This window comes from Achroia grisella, unplaced genomic scaffold (assembly GCF_030625045.1).
Source record: "Achroia grisella isolate CSIRO2021 unplaced genomic scaffold, CSIRO_AGI_Agris_v1 utg660, whole genome shotgun sequence".
Taxonomy (NCBI): Eukaryota; Metazoa; Arthropoda; class Insecta; order Lepidoptera; family Pyralidae; genus Achroia; species Achroia grisella.
In genome coordinates, this window is record NW_026712984.1 from 7,196,578 (window position 1) to 7,215,534 (window position 18,957).

Genomic DNA, 18,957 nt, shown 5'->3' on the forward strand with positions numbered 1-18,957 from the left:
ATATATTTTAGGTTTGTATTTGCATATTTAAACATTTACCCTTAAATTCGAGATGGATCTGAAAAAATAAATAAAATAATTTTAATTTGATTCGATTTTAGAATGTTTTAATTAATAAAAACATACCTTTTACTTAAATAAATGCGTGATTTATTCAAATAAACTTAATATTAAATATTTTTAATGTTATTTTTGCTGTGAAATTAATGCGGACTTTCAGACTGATTGTATGTACTATATAGTCGTATCAAAGTTCTAATACGTTACCGTACTAATAGCGTATTCAACTATTTATTGTACTTTATTGCTTTATGTGTATTTATTTTGTTGACTAACTACAAAATTAGCATTTATTACTTCATTACATAGTATAAAATAAAGTCGCTGTCGCTGTCTGTCCGTCCCTATGTATGCTTATATCTTTAAAACTACGCATTTTGAAGCAGTTTATTTAATAGATAGAGTGATTCCAGAGGAAGGGCTATATATATAATACATGTACACCCGCGAGTAGCTAGTATTCTATAATTAACAATTTTGAAGAAAGTGCCATTTATAAATGACCCTCAGATTTGCAATAATAATTTTCACACAGTTATAAAATATTACTGCAAAAATGAACATGACTTTTAAATATACATAGCGGCCGTTCAAGTATTACGTAAGCACTATGAGGATTCGAGGGGTCTCTGTTGTCCTTATTTTGGATGACATGGGCGTGGGGCAGTCTAGATGATGATTACGTCATCGGCAATTACAGTGGACCCCCGATTATCCGTCAAACGTTTTGCAGGGCAGTGTCGGACCATCGAATTTGTCGGATTATAGAGTGCTGCTTAAATGTCCTATTTAGTCCGTAATTTTTTACAACAGAGTATCTTGTAATCCGACAAATTACAGATTCAGTGATAAGATTCTATGTTATATATGTATGTATGTATATGGACTCTGTAGTCAAAAAAATATTCAATAATAAATAATAGACCATGTCGGTTTAAAAGGGGGGCCGGATAAGACAAGGGCCGGATTACCGCGGGTCCACTGTATAAACATTTTTTACGAATGGCAACCCTCACGTTATCTTGAAAAGTTTTAAAAATTGCTAAATAATGATTTTTAAATCTATCAATTTGCATTCTCTCGTGTTTGAAAATAGCTTCTTACCACATAGCTAATTTAAATTAGAAAACTAATTCCGTGCAATATGAAAATAGCTTTCGTAATGTAAATTAGGGTTTATGGACTAATTGAGAAATGGCGACAGCGGACTACACTCAGGAGTCGGCCGGCGGGGACGGCGGCGGAGGCTTGGTGGCGCTGCCTTCGCGGTTGGAGACTCCGCCTGCTGCAGGGGGGCAGAGCGCCCGCAGCAATTTGCTTTGCGTGTACTGTCCGAACAGGACGCTCAGTAGCGCCACACCGTAGCCGGTTGCTCTCTCGCCCTGTAATGTGTATACAAATAGTAACAAATTGTTCGGATTATTGAAATGAAATGAAATGAAAATGAAATGAAATGAAATTGAAATGAAATTTGAAATTGAAATGAAATTTATTTATTTGCGTATTATACAGTTCGATAATATGTCCAGGTAATAATATTATTATTATAATAATATTATAGCAACTGTTTAATTGCCCCAATTTACGGGCATGCAAATTTTGGGTATATTAAAATGGAATAATCTATAATATTATAATTTAAAATTAATGTCTTATGTACCATTCTAATTATATAGTAATAAAAAAAAAGTCAACAATCATCAGATAAATATTCTTTGATGTCATAAAAACACTTGTCCAGTAACCAGTAATATAATCGATTTTTTAATTTATTTAAGGGCATTTTCCTCAAGTCCGGTGGCAATTTATTAAAAAAATTTTGTGCCATAAATGATACAGTTTGATTTGATTTAGTTTTTAAGATTCAGTGTAGGTGCTTGGACCTGTAGCACCTACATAGATCTATTGTGCTCGGAGTTTGTTATATTACACAGTGCCAAAGGGACCTCTAGGGGCCGTTCAATTATACGTAAGTACCAGGGTGGGTTGGGGGGGAGGGGGGAGGGAGAGTGGGGGGGGGGGTTTGTTTTGCTTATTTTGGATGATATGTGGGGTAGGGGAGTCTATATGATAATTACGTCATCACTAGTTATTTAGTTTTTCACACGAATGGCAACCCTCACGTTATATATTCTATAATATACTTTACAAAGTTGCAACACCAATTTGGATACTGTGTTATGGTGTATATAAAAAAATAAATATTATATAGACATTTACACAAAAAATATATACGTATTTATATCAATTATCTAGTACCCATAACACAATATCTGTTTAGCTCGGGATTAGATGTGTATGAAATGTTGAAAATAAAAAAAAATGCATTAACATGGGTATGTTTACGTACGGAGTGCGCGGGAGCGGCCATGTCGACGTGAAGCCAATTCCCGGGGAAATCGAACCCAAGATGCGCCAGAATGAAGAGGCCGGCGCACGAGGGCTGCGCGTTATTCCGATCCTGTAACACAATATGTTTAACCTTAATATTTACTAATATTATAAATGTGAAAGTAGGTATGTTTATTACGCTTTCACGCAAAAACTACTGAGCTGATCATCATGAAATTTTATACACATGTTCTTGGAGGTATTGGAATGAATATAGGATAGTTTATATTTAAAAAACTAATATTTTTTATTCAATGCGAACGAAGCCACGGGTAAAAGCTAGTAGAATAAAATGAGGTCGGTTCTACTGTCTGTTCGCTTGGATCTTTTAAGTTGAATTGTGTCAAATTTAAGTTTATTTAAGGAGAAAAAGTAAAACTTATTTTAAAAATTACAGAAACCTATAGTCTTAATATTCGAGCTTCACTTGTTTCTACTGTCCGAGAACCCTTTCCACTGTAGCCTTTTTTTCTTTTAATTCCACCAGCTCCACGGTAAAATTGCGTTTTTTAACTTTTAGAGGCATTTTCGTATTATAACAGTGCAATCGGTGCCAGTAACGGTAGGCAGACCAACTGCCAGAGGTCTGATGACATCAGGAAGACGTCAGAACCGACCTGGACAAGACATGCCACAGACAGGCTGAAGTGGAAAATTATGCAAGAGTCATACGTCCAGTAGTGGACAAATGTATGCTGAAAGAGAAGAGAAAAATCGGTGACAGTTGTAGAAATCAGCGCTTATGCCATGTATGTAAAAAAAATTCCACCTTTTTTGCAAAAAGAAGTATTACTATGTACTATCGGAGTGGAAAGGGTTAATGTGTTATATATATATGGTGTTGGCGCAAAATGTTAGGAATATCATGGACGGAGCGCCGCACTAATGCATCTATTTTGGAACAACTGGGTATCAGAACTCGTCTATCTACTGTGTGCTTCCAGCGTCTGCTAACTTTTTTCGGCCACGTGGCCCGTCGAAAACGAGATTTTGAAAAATGTGTAATGGTAGGCCACGTGGACGGTAGAAGGGGCAAAGGTAGGGCACCTGCACGTTGGACTAATCCTGTACGAGAGGCCGTCAAACGAAATATACAGTCGGCGGCCCACTTAGCACAAGATAGAAATGCCTGGAGAGTTTTGGTTGGAAGAAGCATTCCTGGTGGTCACGACCCTCAGTCTTAAGGACAAAGAAGAAAGAAGATATATATAGAGTGGGTGTTACCGCGACGCTGTTCTTCATGTCCGCGACGGCGCTGCTGAACTCTCCGAAGTGCAGCTCGGGCGCGTACGGCAGCGCGTGCGCCAGGTCCCCGGCTCTCCGGCCAGCCGTCACAGTGGCCGCCTCCAGCCACCCGCGGTTGCACACCACGCCTGCGTGGTACTTGCCCGTCGCCGTGCCCTGACAACATACCAATGTTATTACCATCCACCAGCGTTGACCACTCATACCGCATCACCAGCTCTCACCACTCGCCACATCACCATGACCACTCATACCATCATCGTCATTACCAGTGGCCGTGCCCTGACAACACACCATTGTTATTACCATCCAGTGTTGACCACTCATTCAAATTCAACATATCTTTATTCATGTAGGTCTATTACAGACTATTATGATATGTCAATTATACCGTCAGTTCAGAATGATTTCGAGATGAGAAGAACTGACAAGAAATTCAGCTGTATTTTTTCAAATAAACGCTGTACATGTTTAATCGTGCCATCTGACTAACACTAGATGAGCGAAGTCTCCAATACTACCAATTTATTTCAGGCTACTAGGCCCATATTATAAATACCTTATAGACTAACATACGAAATCATTCATCATTGCATTGCATCCCATTATTTGGGGTCGGCGCAGTATGTCATTCTCTTCCACTGCTCTCTATCGGTCGTCATATCTGAACATAATCTTCTTTCACACAATCCATCCATCTTTTCTTAGGGCGTCCCCTCCCTTTACATCCATCCACATTCATATTATACACTTTCCATAAGACATGATCCTCGTTCCTCCGCATAACATGCCCATACCAGCTCAATCTGTTACCTAGCAAATTTTCTATAACCGGCACAAAACGAAATAATAATAAAATATAAATTCAAATTGTCTCTATGGTCATGGCACTGACGACGGCAATATGCCACTCACATTCGCGTTGTGACACGATTCCACCAGATTAATAATTTGCAGGATGATAGGATGTTTTGACCTTATAGACATCCTATCATCCTGCACTGGTGCCCCGGGAGCGTAAATCGTTAGCGCAGGCGAGTGCGCCATTACATATTCAAGATACAGGACATTATAGACTATATCTAGACTAAAAGTAACCTGACATTGAGGGTGACGAATCAGTTAGCCCATCGTGATAAATTCACCAGAATTTATTAATAAATTTATTTATTTATTCATTTGCACATAAAACAGGGCGGACTTAACGCCTGATGTCATTCTCTACCAGTCAACCGTCGCGTTGATCAGAGATAGTATAAAGGGTGCAATTTAAAATAGATTAATAATTTATCACGATGGTTTCCAGAGAAAACCGCCTGGAAGTCAACCGGACGTAATACTTTGCTAGGAATATGGTTATTAGTTCATATTACTAACAATTCCCTTACCCACAAAATACCACCGTTACTACAACCCACCCTTATCACGATCCAGCAGTGGCCATCAATCATGTCGCATCACCTGCGCTAGATCACTAGCTTAGAGAGAAGGGAATTGTTAATTTGGGCTGTTGACATCAATGCTAACCATGTTAGATGAAACTCCAAGCGCGTAAGAGGGAGCACAAAAAGTAATAATTTTTTTCTTTTATGTTTACTATAGTGTAGCGTATATCAATAATTTTCTTTCTTTCTTACCTGTGCGCCAGTGAGAGTGGCAACATCTACGATAGTGTCAGCATGGAGGTCGCGGGACGCATACACCACACCGTCGCTAAGCACCAGGCGACCTGGTTCACAAAACATTAAATAGAAATAACCTTTATTAAAATACTAACCTGATATAAACACTTTTGAATAGTCATATTTTTTTTATTATATCACTCATTCGGAATGCTTCATTACAAGAAGAAAAAGCAAGAAACTTGCGTTTTGCTAAATAAAATAATAATAAAAGTTATTCAGAATTACATTCTATTATATACAGTTTAATATAATACTGACTGTTACTGACGTTGTCTGCGTGGAATTAAAATAAATATTTTCTTCAAATTCAAATGTCATTTATTCATGTAGGACATTTTAGCCGCTTATGAACGTTAAATATTTTACATAATTATATTATTTTATTCCTTACCGTCCAGTTTTTAAACAAAACCAGCCTCGAAGTTCTCTACCTAGAACCTATAAGGAGTAACGTAACTCCTTATAGGTTTTAGAGATGATTGAACTTTTATAAAGTACCCATAACACAAGCGCGCATAATAGATTCTTGCAGGTAGCTTACAGGTCTTAGCACCTGAGAATAGCCCAAAAATCAATAAACAAAAATAATCCTTATAAATAATATCCCCTTCAGATCGACCAGTATCTAATTCAAACGGGGGTCGAAATTACGACGGTCTGAGATGAAGTTCGAACCCCTAGCAATGCGCTCAGACTGAAGTCTTATCCGTGAGGCGGGAGTTGGCCTTCAGCCGCTCTATAAGTCCTTCCTTTGGTTTGGAGTGCCATCTGCACTCACCCCATATCGTCCGGTGAAGCTGTAAAGGCCAGCTGCGGCCAACAGCATTAGAGTAGTCAGAAAAAGTTTCATAAAAATCTTTTTGTAATTATTTTTAATAAATTATCATTTTAGTAAAAATTTATTGATTTAAAACTTTAGCTTAAATTTTTGTATTGATAAAATGATTTCAATTTAAAATGAATCAGTACCCACGTACCTACCTTGATAGAAGTTAATTTACCTACATAGTTTTGATTGTTTAAGATATAGTTAAAACGCAATGAGTGTACCTTCAGCATCTGTGTTATTGATCTCGACGGTGCGCCCAGAGTACAGTTGGTGAATATCGTCTGGCCTGTAAAGAAGACCAAGTTAATACATTTATTTATTTATAGGTTCTCTTGAATGTGGCACAACCACATTGTAGAATCACCTTCCAGCAGTGGTATTTCCGAACCGATACGATATTGAAACCTTCAAGAGCTTATTCCTTTTTAAACGGCCGACAACGTACTTGCAATTCCCCTGGTGTTGCGGATTACCGCCGCCCTCATGGGCGGCGGTAATCACTTACCATCAGGTGATTCGCATGTTCGTTTGTCTCCTGTGTTATATAAAAAAACATGGGAAGGTTAGCTTATGCTAACATCGTCAATTATAACATTCAAAAATCATATTTTATTTAGTTATGAACGTAGTAAATTTGAAATATCTATTAGTTTCGTAATATAGTAATCTACTAAGTTGTGTCGATGAATATATGTGTGTACACGCGAGTCCGCGTCTGATGGTATATCTTATATATAAAATTCTCGTGTTACAGTTTTCGTTCCCATACTCCTCCGAAACGGCTTGACTGATTCTCATGAAATTTTGTGAGCGTATTGAGTAGATCTGAGAATCGGCCATCTATTTTTCATCCTCCTAAATGTTAGGTGTAGTCCACCCCTAATTTTTTTTTTATATTAAGGCAAAACAACGTAACAAATATATATATTGTTAGTTGTAACTTCCGCTGGTGGCGCCACCGTCGTGCGGCGCGTCTATAAAAGGCTGCGAAACCCGGTGTGCGGCCTCTTTTGGTCGACAGACGTACTCTCGAACGAATCTCCGTATCATACCGTGTTTGCTTTATAAGTTCTTTTACTAATTTTGTTAAAATTAATTATACGATTTGTAATAAGTTTCTTTTATTTAATTAAATTTAGAGGTCATTCCTAACAATATATACAATTCTAGCTTCTAATTTTTTTAATTGATGCAGTAGTATGTTTGATCGATCCGTGCCTGGTGGAAGTAGCTGGTAGTGAACGTAGTGGTAAGTGGTACCTGGTGGCGAGAGGTCCTACAGCGTTCTCTGCGAGACACAGCACGGCGTGGAGGTTGACCGTGGGGCGCGCGCGGACCGCAGCCGCAAACGCACCCAACACGGCCGCCGCGCCCGCACAGTCACCCTTCATACCCACCATCGATGTCTGCAACATACGTATAAGTTACACTTGCGATATAATCGTAATAAAAGCAGTAATGGCTTATTTTTTTTTATTGAGTTATATGGGCTATTGTCGGATGTGTAGCACCTGTAGCACTGCGACCTACATAGATCTATTGTGTATGTGTGATCTATTGTACCCTTTTCAGAGTTCGCTACCTAGACCCGTCAGGGACAAGAATTGAAGGATATTCTTAGGAGCGATGGTTTTTATCTCCTCGGGAAAGAGTGTAAACTTTCCAAAGGAGATATTTCGTTTATGCATGAGTAGGCTACAACCACATAGGATGTGAAGCGGCGTTTCCTCTTCAGTTTGGCAGAATCTGCAGATACTTGTCGTGCATAGGCCTAGTTTAGCCATATGCTTGTTTAATTTGCAGTGTCCTGTGAGAGCCCTAGTCATCATGCATATGTTGTTTTTACTCAATAGCAGTAGTCTATTGGAGTATTTGTTCGAGAAGCCCGATATTAGGTCTTTTGAATGTGTCAATCTTGGCATTTCTCGCCAGTGATTCAGTGCTTCTCGTTTGGTTATTAATTTGAGATGTCCCAGTTGTAGGCAACGAGGCACACCACAGAAGGGTTCGGGGCCCAGTTGGACGGTTTTTGCCCCTAACTTTGTCAGATGGTCGGCATTCAGTAATGGCCTAAATCAGTGGTTCCCAAATAGTTTTTGATGCGTACCACCTCAAAAAAGGCCTGAAACCTTGCGTACCCCTTATTGTTGCAATCACACTAATATTATAAATGACGTTAAAAGCCAAACTGGCGGGAAGCGGGAACGGGTGACCGGTGGCGGGAGCAGCCAAATGACGAGATGCGGCAGGCGCGGGATACCGCATGGTCGGTCATAGTGCTTAGTGCTCCGTGTGAATCGGATGAACAATGATGATCGTTATAAAATAATATTTTGGAAATTGTTCTTTTACTGATAGTCGCACGTACCCCTCGATGCAACTTCCTTACCCCTGGGGGTACGCGTACTACTAATTGTGAAACACCGGTCTAAATCAATACTAATATTAGCAGACCCGGCCACGCGTTGCTGTGGCTAAGATTCTTGAGTAAAACAATATTGCGACTATAAATTAAGATGTAAGATATCTTATCTTTCAAATTGGATAAAATTGCACACAATGTGCCAATCAAATTTGCGGTTCAGTCTTATAGGAGTTCATAGAGACAAACAACGTAATTTTTATATCTAAATATATATAACTCAGTGATCTATCAACGCACATCCCAAACCACCGGACGGATCGGGCTGAGACTTTGCATGCCTAAATTTACTATGACGTAGGCATAAAATAGGGGATGAAAGTTTGAATAAATCTTCTTAGATTTTCGACTGATTGAAGGATTTTGATAAGGGGATAAAATGAAATTAAAGATTATATTTCTTATTATGATGAACTGAAATTAAAGATTGGACCTACTATGATGAAGATTTTGATAAATTCAACCTCCATGGGGATAAAATAAGGGATGATGCAGGATGTAAATGTATTAGTTTGAACCTATCAGTTAAACTAAATGGATGGAACGAATAAATTAAAACGAACAAAATAATTTTTAGTTCTTTAGGCTACTTTTATTTTAGAAAAAATAAAGTTAAATTCCATGAGGAAGAAGTCGCGGGAACAGCTAGTATAAAGATAAAGTGGTTGTGTAACTAAATTGTAGGAGTTCATGCTAATTGAATTGTCTGTGCCGGAGGTCGGGTCTGTCGGGACATCGGGGTCCCTAAGATCTAGCTGACCACAACTATAGCGTCACATTCGTGATTTGCTTATAAAGGAGTGCTTAGTTTGTACAAAAAAATTAAGTATTTATACCAGTGGTATAAAAATCATAACACAAGCTTTGCTTAGCTTGATGGCTTGAGATCAGATAACGCTGCTATATATATATTTAAGCCTTAAAAAGCTCGTTTAACAAGATGATATATCTTATTAAGAGGAGTGTGATACAGTCGCAGTACTACAAAATCTCAGATGTACCTAGTCCATTATAACAAAGATATAAATATTGACCCTGGCTTTGATGGAGAGGCCGCCGGTGTCGTAGACGATGCCCTTCCCGACCCAGGCCACGGTGGCGGCGGCGGCCGCGGGCCGGCAGTGCAGCGCCACCAGCGCCGGCGCCCGCGCCGCGCCCGCGCCCACCCCGTACAGCCCGCCCATGCCGCGCGCGCGCAGCTCCTCGCCGCGGATGATGGTCGGCTCGGGCAGCTCCAATTCCTTCGCCACTTGGCACGCTTCCTGTGGAGAAGAGCACGGTTATGAGTTACGTCACACTCCGTCGACACCTGACACCTCCTACGGAGAATAACACGATGTTATACGTGGAGAATTATAAATTACGTCACATGTAAAGGAGGAGACGGCTAAAATTACAAGGGGTGATAGCACAATTATAAGTTTTATGTCACATGTAAAGGAGGAGGGAACAAAGTGTGAAAAGGGATGAAAGGGGGTCCGAATATCAAATCATTTATTGATGTAGGACATTTTGTCCACTTATGAAAGTCAAATGTTCCGTATTTTTTAAATAGTTAGTAATTTTAGCTCTATTTACGTATTAGGGAATAATCTCCCCAAAGCATAAACAACTTTTTATTATTTTTCTACTTATAAAACAAGTCCTGGAATTCGGGGAATATTCATATTACTCTATCATATCGCAAGTATGTAAAATAGTTCTACCTACTCCGATCACTCGTTATGACTCGTTTTTGTACGTCGTTCAAAGTTATATCGCTCATTCGATCCCGACCTGTCATAAACGCAAACTCTGAGCGGTCGGACTGTAATATTAAGATTAAATGAATTTCTTCCTTCAATGTAATAATCAAACAAACTTACTTCAATGAATTTATCCACATCCATAATATTGGCTGGCGTGTCCGCTATGCGAGCGGCAAGTCTCGTAGCGTCTGCAGCATCCTGCAACGTCGCCAAGTCCTCGGACGACAGCGTGTTATCTAAGAGGTACGGATCTATGGGACCCACGTCGTCGTCATCCGAACCGTCGCCATCTGGAATAAATCATTATATTTGTAGCACATCATTCGCGCAATACAGCTGCGCGCTAACAGCTACAGCATTTTTTTTCGGACTACTCTAATGCTGTTGGCCGCAGCTGGCCTTTACAGCGTCACCGGGCGATAGGGGGTGCAGATGGCACTCCAAACCCGCGGAAGGACTTATGGAGCGCCTGAAGGCCAACTCCCGCCTGACGGGTACAACTTTAGCACCGCTAGGGGTTCAATCCTCGGGTCGGGCCGTCGTAATTTCGATCCCCGTTTAAATTGGATGGGGGATCGATCGGAGAGGACTGCCAGCGCAACGCGAGCACCTCGCTTATATTAATAAACTCGGTGCGAGCGGGAACGCTCGAGTATTGTCGTCTCCCTCACTACTGACATGCATATTTGGTAATACATCTATCATATTTGAGGCATATACATAACTTGTAAATTGTTCGAAATAAATGTCCACAAATACAAATAAGATAGTGGTTTTATTTCTACCTATACTCAGCCACTACATATTAATATCTGAAGCAAAAACTTTTTATTTGCGGACATCGTTATAATTTATTTTTCATACTGCTTTCTTGATATATGATAGCGTAGCGGCTTTTGTATTGATTGCCGCATGCATCCTCATGTAAAGTGCGAATACTGTAACTACCATATAGTAATTTTTGTAGCTGTGACGTGGTCGAGTGGAATGAGTAGTCATGCTCACTAAAATTTCCAGACATGTGGCGGCGTGGTGGGCCGGGTCATTGGGCTCCCTAAAATATGGTCGAGCGCAGTGATGGCTGGCTCATCCGTCATACTCGTGACCGAGTGCTGCTTGTGGGGACTGGTCTGCTCTTATCACTACGACCGATTTAATCTTATTGTGTTTTTATATTTGAGCCTAAATAAATTAGTGCTGGTTGGTAGTTTGTATTCACACTGGTTGGTAGATTGTTTAAAAGAGCAACACACAAGTTTCTTGCTTATTCTTCTTGTGATGAGACAGCTTTCCGAATAAGCGGTAGATTTAAAAAAATGTTGACTATTCAAAAGTGCTTAAATTAAGTTTATTTGAATAAATGATTTTCTATTCTATTCTATTCTAAACTTTGTACTCCTTTTTACGAAAATTACGCTAACGGAGGAGTATGAAATTTCGCACACTTATTATTTATTAGTGGTTGCTCATTGGTCAAAATTCAACTACAATTAATTTAAATTATATTTATGTTTTATATTCAGAAAGACTATTAAAGACAAACAATATTAAACCATTCTGTAGACCGCTTGAATATATGACTTACTAGCTTTTACCCGCGGCTTCGCTCACATTTAATACATTAAACAATAATATTACTGGCTGGTAGATGGCGCTGATTTATAACTTCATTACTGGCTGCTGGAAAAAATATTTGTTTCTTTTTTTCATTCTAATACCTCCAAGAATATGTGTACAAAATTTCATGATGATCGGTTCAGTAGTTTTTGCGTGAAAGTGTAGCAAACATCTCTACTTTCACATTTATACCATTAGTTAGGATTATTTCGTATGTATGTTAGTCTATAAGGTATGTATAATTGTAGTATATATAGTTTTTGGCATAATTAATATTGTTCATAACGTACTCTGTGCAGTTGACAGAGCCTGATTGTAAAAATGGCGGGAACGGCCTAATTAAATGTTAAGCGCAATTTAGCATTTTATTTACACAGTACAATAATATACCTTGTGCGTCCTCGACGAGGAGTATCTCGACGACGACGGTGCGAGGCGGCGGCGGAGGCGAGGCCGCGAGCGGCGCCGCGCCCGACCGCGCGCTGTACAGCGGGAACGAGCGGGCGATGCTCACACAGCTCGCGTACAAGTTACGCTTGGAGCACGTCAACTGGAACGGAAGTTAGCATCACGACACTGACGGTGCAAAATGGACTTTACGGCAATTGACACTGATTGGGGCAAAATTGACCGCGGCAGTCTTTGTTTGGAAAGCATCATCAGGACGCTGAGGCTGATTGGGGCAACATTGACCGAGGTAGACTTTGTTAAGTTTACGACACTTGACGGTGATTGAGGCAACATTGACCGAGGTAGACTTTGTTAAGTTTACGACACTTGACGGTGATTGGGGTAACATTGACCGCGGTGACTTTGTTAAGTTTACGACACTTGACGGTGATTGGGGCAACATTGACCGAGGTAGACTTTGTTAAGTTTACGACACTTGACGGTGATTGAGGCAAAATTGACCGCGGTGACTTTGTACAGAAGTTATCATTACGACACTTATTGGTGATTAAGGCAAAATTGACAGAGGTACACTTCCGCGGCAGACATTGTACAGAAGTTACCATCAGGACACTGAAGGTGATTGGGCAAAATAGACAGAGGTAGAATTTCTAAGGAAATTATCCTTGCGACACTGACGGTTATTGGGGCACTATTGACCACGGTAGACTTTGCATAAAGCGTAGGTATCTATCTTCTTCTTATTGCATACCCTCTTGACAGAACGGTCGTCATAATTATACAGTGATATATTATGTAGTTTAATATTTTATGTAAAGACTCACCACAATGAATTCATCCGTAGAGCGCTGTAGGTTCCTGACAATTTTGGCTAGAGCGTGACACCGTGACGGCGCCGCGTGCCGCGAGCGGCGTGCTGGCAGAGACGCCAGCGAGACAGCTCGAGGCCACAGCTCCACCGTGTCCCCCGGTGATGATGTCACGCACGCTATACCGCGCTGCCATGTCTACAGAGTTAAGTGGATAGCAGAGAACATTATAATTCAATACATTTAGAGGATAAGGATGGAAAGGATTAGCTGGAAAGATAAAGTAAGAAACATAACACAGGGTGAAATAAAAAAGGTAGATATTGAATAATAATTGTTAGTATGTGGACTGACGACGCCATTGCTAACAATATACCATGAAAGGTTAACCACCTTGCGGTTTCCCCTGGAAAACATAGTAATACATTCCTGGTGAATTTGCCATGATGGCCTAACCGACCTGACCTCATGCTTATCTTAACATCCTCCACTAGTGACCCGCCAGCATCCTGAGTTAGGGCTTCAAATGTATCCAAGGACATTGCCCGACACTTTAAGTGAAGTAACTTTTTACATGTTTCCCTTGAACACTCCATGTAAGAAACATCCACTTTAATTAATAGTGATTATATAAAAACATCAAAATAAAAGCTACCTGCCAAAAAAAAGTACCGTCAAAATCGATCCAGCCATTTAAGAGATTAGTCGGAACATAAGACAGACAGACAAAAATTGTAAAAAATGTTATTTTGGTGTAAGTATGTACCGTATTTATATTCATATGCATGTAGTAAAAAACGGTTATTTCAATATTACAAACAGACAGTACAATTTTATTTATATGTATAGATGTATAGATTAAAGAGGTTTACTTATATCAACTTACCTCTTCTGATACTCTGGTCTCCAGCTTGCACCTCACATCATCCCATCTGAGAAGGTCAAGATGTGCCACCTGCCCCACCACAAGCACCGGATTCCGCTCGGGGTCCGACGCCGTCAGACCCCAACGGAACTTGATGTTCACAGTTGCGTTGGACATACTGCGAACTGCATATTTATTTATCATTAATATAGTGATATCAGGTTTAAACTTCCAATGACATATAAAGTTCATTAATATACATACTAAAATCACTAGTAACCCTGATGACTTCGGCGTGATGCCGGTTGACCAGGGAGAGAAACCCCAAGTAGCGCCCGAGACTTGTGACACGGGTGTAGGTTTAAAGGGCCCTTTTAGAATACATTAACACTCACCTTCACTACTTCAATATTCCCATTCTTACCTGGTATTGATTTTTGTCAATTTCTACAAACAGAGAACTTTAGTAATAGTTTAGTGTTAAAAACATGATTTTTTGTATATTTCTAACTGTAGTAAAGTTTAGTGTTAAAAACATAAAGTAAAAACAAAAAGATGACAACTGTCATAGACCCCTTGCAAATAGTCATAGACCCCTGGGGGTAGATACAGACCACTTTGGGAATCACTGGTCTAAAGGAAGTAGGTCTAATTCCATTGGTATCACTCCATTAGCAGTGGAAAAACAAGTTATGATTAATAATTAAATGAGTCCACATATTTAATGTATATGTGGTCACAATAATTTAGAAATATATAATTATCCTACATACATTTTTATATTCATATAAATATACATATATAAAATTATAAATTTATTAGATGTCTGTTACTCTTTCACGCAAAAACTACTGAACGGATTTTGAAATGTACGTGTGAACATTCACAGTAAGTGGTGAACGTGTGATTTTTAATAATTCTATGTATAAATAATGACCGCGTCAAATTTAAAACAATATATAATACATAAATATTCAGTGTATCATATCCACAGCATTGAACCATCTCAAACATCCTGACAGTAGATCTCATGGATGATAATAGAATGGTGGAGCCCTGTACCACTATTAGTTTTAATACAAGACAGTAAACCATAGGAGAAAGTATTCCCTCAAAATTAATTCAAACTGAAAGCTGGAGTAAATCATTACATAGTATAAAACAAAGTTGCTGTCCATACCTATGTATGATTAAACCTTTAAAATTACACAACAGATTTTGAAGCGGTTCTTTTTAATAGATAGATTGATTCAAGAGGAAGGTTTATATGTATAATACATGTACACCCAGGAAAAGCTAGGGCGAGTAGCTATTATTATAATACCACATTTATACAGTATTTATAATATAAAAAAGTAGCTATTACCCATTACTCTGTCTGCACAAACTTTCATCCCTTATTTCATCCCTTTCTACATTATTGAGATGAAAGAAAGCCTATTTCCATCCTTCATTATCATGGTAAGATATGGTAGGACTTAAAAATCCATACAGATTAAAAATATTTAAAAATGCAATTCTATTCCTACAATTTCATATTTCTTTTTTTATACTATTATTATGTTGGCATACAAGCATAATTAATTTTAAATACTTAAAGAAATTATTAAAAAAATAACAATTAACTTACAGGCAGTTATATCAGAGAACTATAGTTATTCTAAAAATAGGTAATCACTTATTTATTCTGTGTCATCAGACTAAAGCATGAATGTTACATATATATATACCAGTATATATACAGATTACTTGACACTTATGAGTAATTTATTTCTCTATTACCTACAGAATGAACCTTAGAAAGTTTAAATAAAAAAAAAGTACATAAAGGCACAGAAAATTAATAATAAATGGATACGATAAAAATAAATCGGTCATTCACCTTTCATGAAAAACGAAGCGTGTTTATTCTGTTTAAATACACATTGAATAGTATTAAGTATTCGTAATATTAACATGGTTACTTATATAATGTTAAAACTTGTCAATAATGCAAACAAATATGATAAAGCACGAACAATCAGTCATACTAGCGCTATATTTAAAACTTACCGTTACACCAACGCGATTTTCACAACGGTACTCAAATATTTACATGAATAGTACAACTAACACTAGATTCCATACAAAAAGTTATAAAATCAAGACTTAACGTTTAATTACTATAAAATGAACAAAGAAATGAAATTAAAATTGTTATTCAGTTCAAAGTTGTAACTTGCCAAATCATTGATGATATGTTTGTCAATTTTGTAATTACTCTGTGCTGTCAAGTGTCATATAGACATATCGGACAGTATCATATCACTCTAATTGACTGAGAAAATTACCACTTCGAAAATAATAGAAATCTTTGTACCCACTTTGCACAAAAGATTAAACTCTCAAAAAAAATTATGGCATCGTGTTCTATACGAAGTTCATTTTTGTTAGTCATACTATTTTTGTTCAAAGACGACTTATACTGCGTCAAATATTTTGTAGAGAAGGTGTGAGAGGGTATCTCATGAGCTCAAGCATGAATGTGAAATTAGAAAGCGGCATTAAAATTATAAAGGTGTGCGGTAAACGGTAGATACTAGCCATTTTACTAGTGACACACTAAAGTCGGCGCTCTGTCATAAAGTAGGAAGTATGATTTTTTTTATTTATAAAGGATAACTTAAAAAATAATTAAAGGACTATACGTTGTATGCCCATCATAGAGTATATCTTATGATTAAGAACTTCTTATAAGAAGTCCTGCATTTTCACATGTTAAGATTTTTTTTTTTAAACTTATATCCTCGCAACTGTTATTGTATTTGGGGTACTTAGAGGTATCTTCCGCATACATATCAGTATATGAGGTCAACGTGATACTTGGTATGACCGCATTTTATTGATTTATTTGACTTAACGTTCGTTCAACTATAGGCACAAAATGGATAAGTGTTGTGTATGACTGAAATGAAAGTCGCTGGAAGAGGCTTATGCCAAAAGGTACACTGAAATTAGAGATATATTTTTTATAATTATTAATTAAATCTAGCGATGAAATGATACTTTAATTTTGCAATAATATTGATCGTCAGCCGGTTCGTCACAGTTAGTCATATTCGTGACAGTGTCGCCTCCTAGTGTGACGTCACATGTTTTGCAATCCACCAGTAAATCAGTAGATGAATTATGTTTAAGATTATCAAAGTCAAAATTTGAACTAGATGCTAATTAGTAGTTAAAATTTCGACTTATTTATAAATTTTGCAATGTTACGATGTCACAAAATTTAGCCCCCTTGTGTGACTTGTATGACAAATTATGGATGCCCCCTAAAGGGAGATACTATATCATTTTAAAATTAAATAAAAAACATTTCTACAGGTCAATACTTTAATATCTTACAGACCAGTAATTTTATGTAATTAAAACATTAATTTAATATCATTTTCGCATACTAAATACCAAATTAAAAATAATAAAAATTGTGACAATTAAATAACATTCCAATACAAACAACATTATTATGCGTTTTTTTCTAATATAAGGCAATGAATTACATTTCATGAGGTTATATTCATTCTTTATGTATACATATATAGACTTTATGAATTGAATTGGGTATAACGAGCATACCAAATAAAAAAATATATTACATGGGCATGAGGCATTGGTACATTTTCTATCCATCGAGTAAAATATTTCAAACTTCATACATAATGTTCTCTAGTTATGTAACACAATTACTGCAAAAGTTGGCACTAAAAACAATGTATGGACTTTTGCGTCTGCCCACACCCATATATACTAGGACTAGTTTCATTAGTCGCTATGGTATAAAAACAAAACTTGATATCCAATTACAATTGGGGGAAGGTTTAGTGACTGCATGGTTAGCAATGTCATGTCATATCCACGTGGTCCCATTGAAAACCATCATGGTTAATTCCTTGTGAATGTCATGTTGGGCTAATTGACTCGACTTCATGCTCATCCTAACATACACACTGTGTCCTGTGCCTTAGCTTGTGTTATGGCTAATCTATGTCCTGTACAAACCGTTAATACAGGCGGGTGCACCTTTTTAAAAAAAAAAGCAATTATATAATAATTATAGTGCCATGCTGTCTTTTTAATATCAACATCCGACAGCGAAACCGGTAGAAGGTACAAACTGTTTCTGTTTATTTCCAATATAGAACAAACTATATTAAAATAATCACCATAGGTATTAAGTTTTTTTTAATAATAAAATAGATATGGAGTATCAAGTTCCTCCTTATGTCTTCACGTAAGAGTGTCACCACCCTATGCGCGATACTAAGTTGGAATCAAGTTATATTACGTTTACGACACCTTTCACTTTTTGTCACACAATGTCACCTTTTGTGACACCTTTGTCGCTACCAAAGTGTGACATATTTTATAGACGGCTCTTAATCTGATCTTGCAATTAAGAAATATGAGAAATATATTTCAATACCATTTTACCATAACGACAATACGTTACAAATCAAATCGTGATAAATAAATTGAAGTTGTCATACAAAAATACACTCGAATTATTATAATTGAACATCACACAAGGCAATATATAAATTTGTTGAATTAAAAAATAAATGATAATTTGCAATATTTTTATTAATAGTTTAAACACTTCAACCAACTGTATATCAAAATAAGAATATGCTTTGTTAAGAAACGTTTATAAGCTTATGTATATTAGAGGCCATTCATAAATTCAGTAATTTATACCCCAATGGGTGGTTCTCAGTACTAGTTTTCTTTTAGATGAAGTTTGTGACTCTACCAACCACTTTATACAATGTCACACTTTGTCAAACTCCCCAAGTAAAGTGTGACGTAATTTATGGATGACCCCTTATGTTTTGAATT

The 18,957-nt window shown here is 37.6% G+C and overlaps 1 protein-coding gene across 1 annotated transcript; it reads right to left on the reverse strand.

The window, feature by feature from the left end:
- Positions 1-1,126: 1,126 nt before the first annotated feature.
- Positions 1,127-16,332, reverse strand: LOC131849579 (probable aminopeptidase NPEPL1). Its single transcript, XM_059199674.1, has 12 exons — positions 16,135-16,332; positions 14,104-14,267; positions 13,233-13,415; positions 12,388-12,547; positions 10,498-10,670; positions 9,667-9,894; positions 7,471-7,616; positions 6,432-6,496; positions 5,334-5,425; positions 3,676-3,852; positions 2,411-2,521; positions 1,127-1,442 (listed from the first exon to the last, which is right to left on the reverse strand). Exons 2-12 carry the CDS (start codon positions 14,257-14,259, stop codon positions 1,275-1,277), a joined length of 1,659 nt encoding a protein of 552 aa, XP_059055657.1. The 5' UTR covers positions 14,260-14,267; positions 16,135-16,332; the 3' UTR covers positions 1,127-1,274.
- Between the last annotated feature and the right edge of the window lie 2,625 nt (positions 16,333-18,957).

Coding starts and splice junctions, on each gene's coding strand:
- LOC131849579 (XM_059199674.1), bottom strand. CDS start 14,259: ATGTCCAACGCAACTGTGAACATCAAGTTCCGTTGGGGTCTGACGGCG. Junction 7,617..9,666: donor GCCTCTCCATCAAAGCCAGG/GTCAATATTTAT, acceptor CGTATGTTGCAG/ACATCGATGGTGGGTATGAA. Junction 5,426..6,431: donor CAATAACACAGATGCTGAAG/GTACACTCATTG, acceptor TTTGTGAACCAG/GTCGCCTGGTGCTTAGCGAC.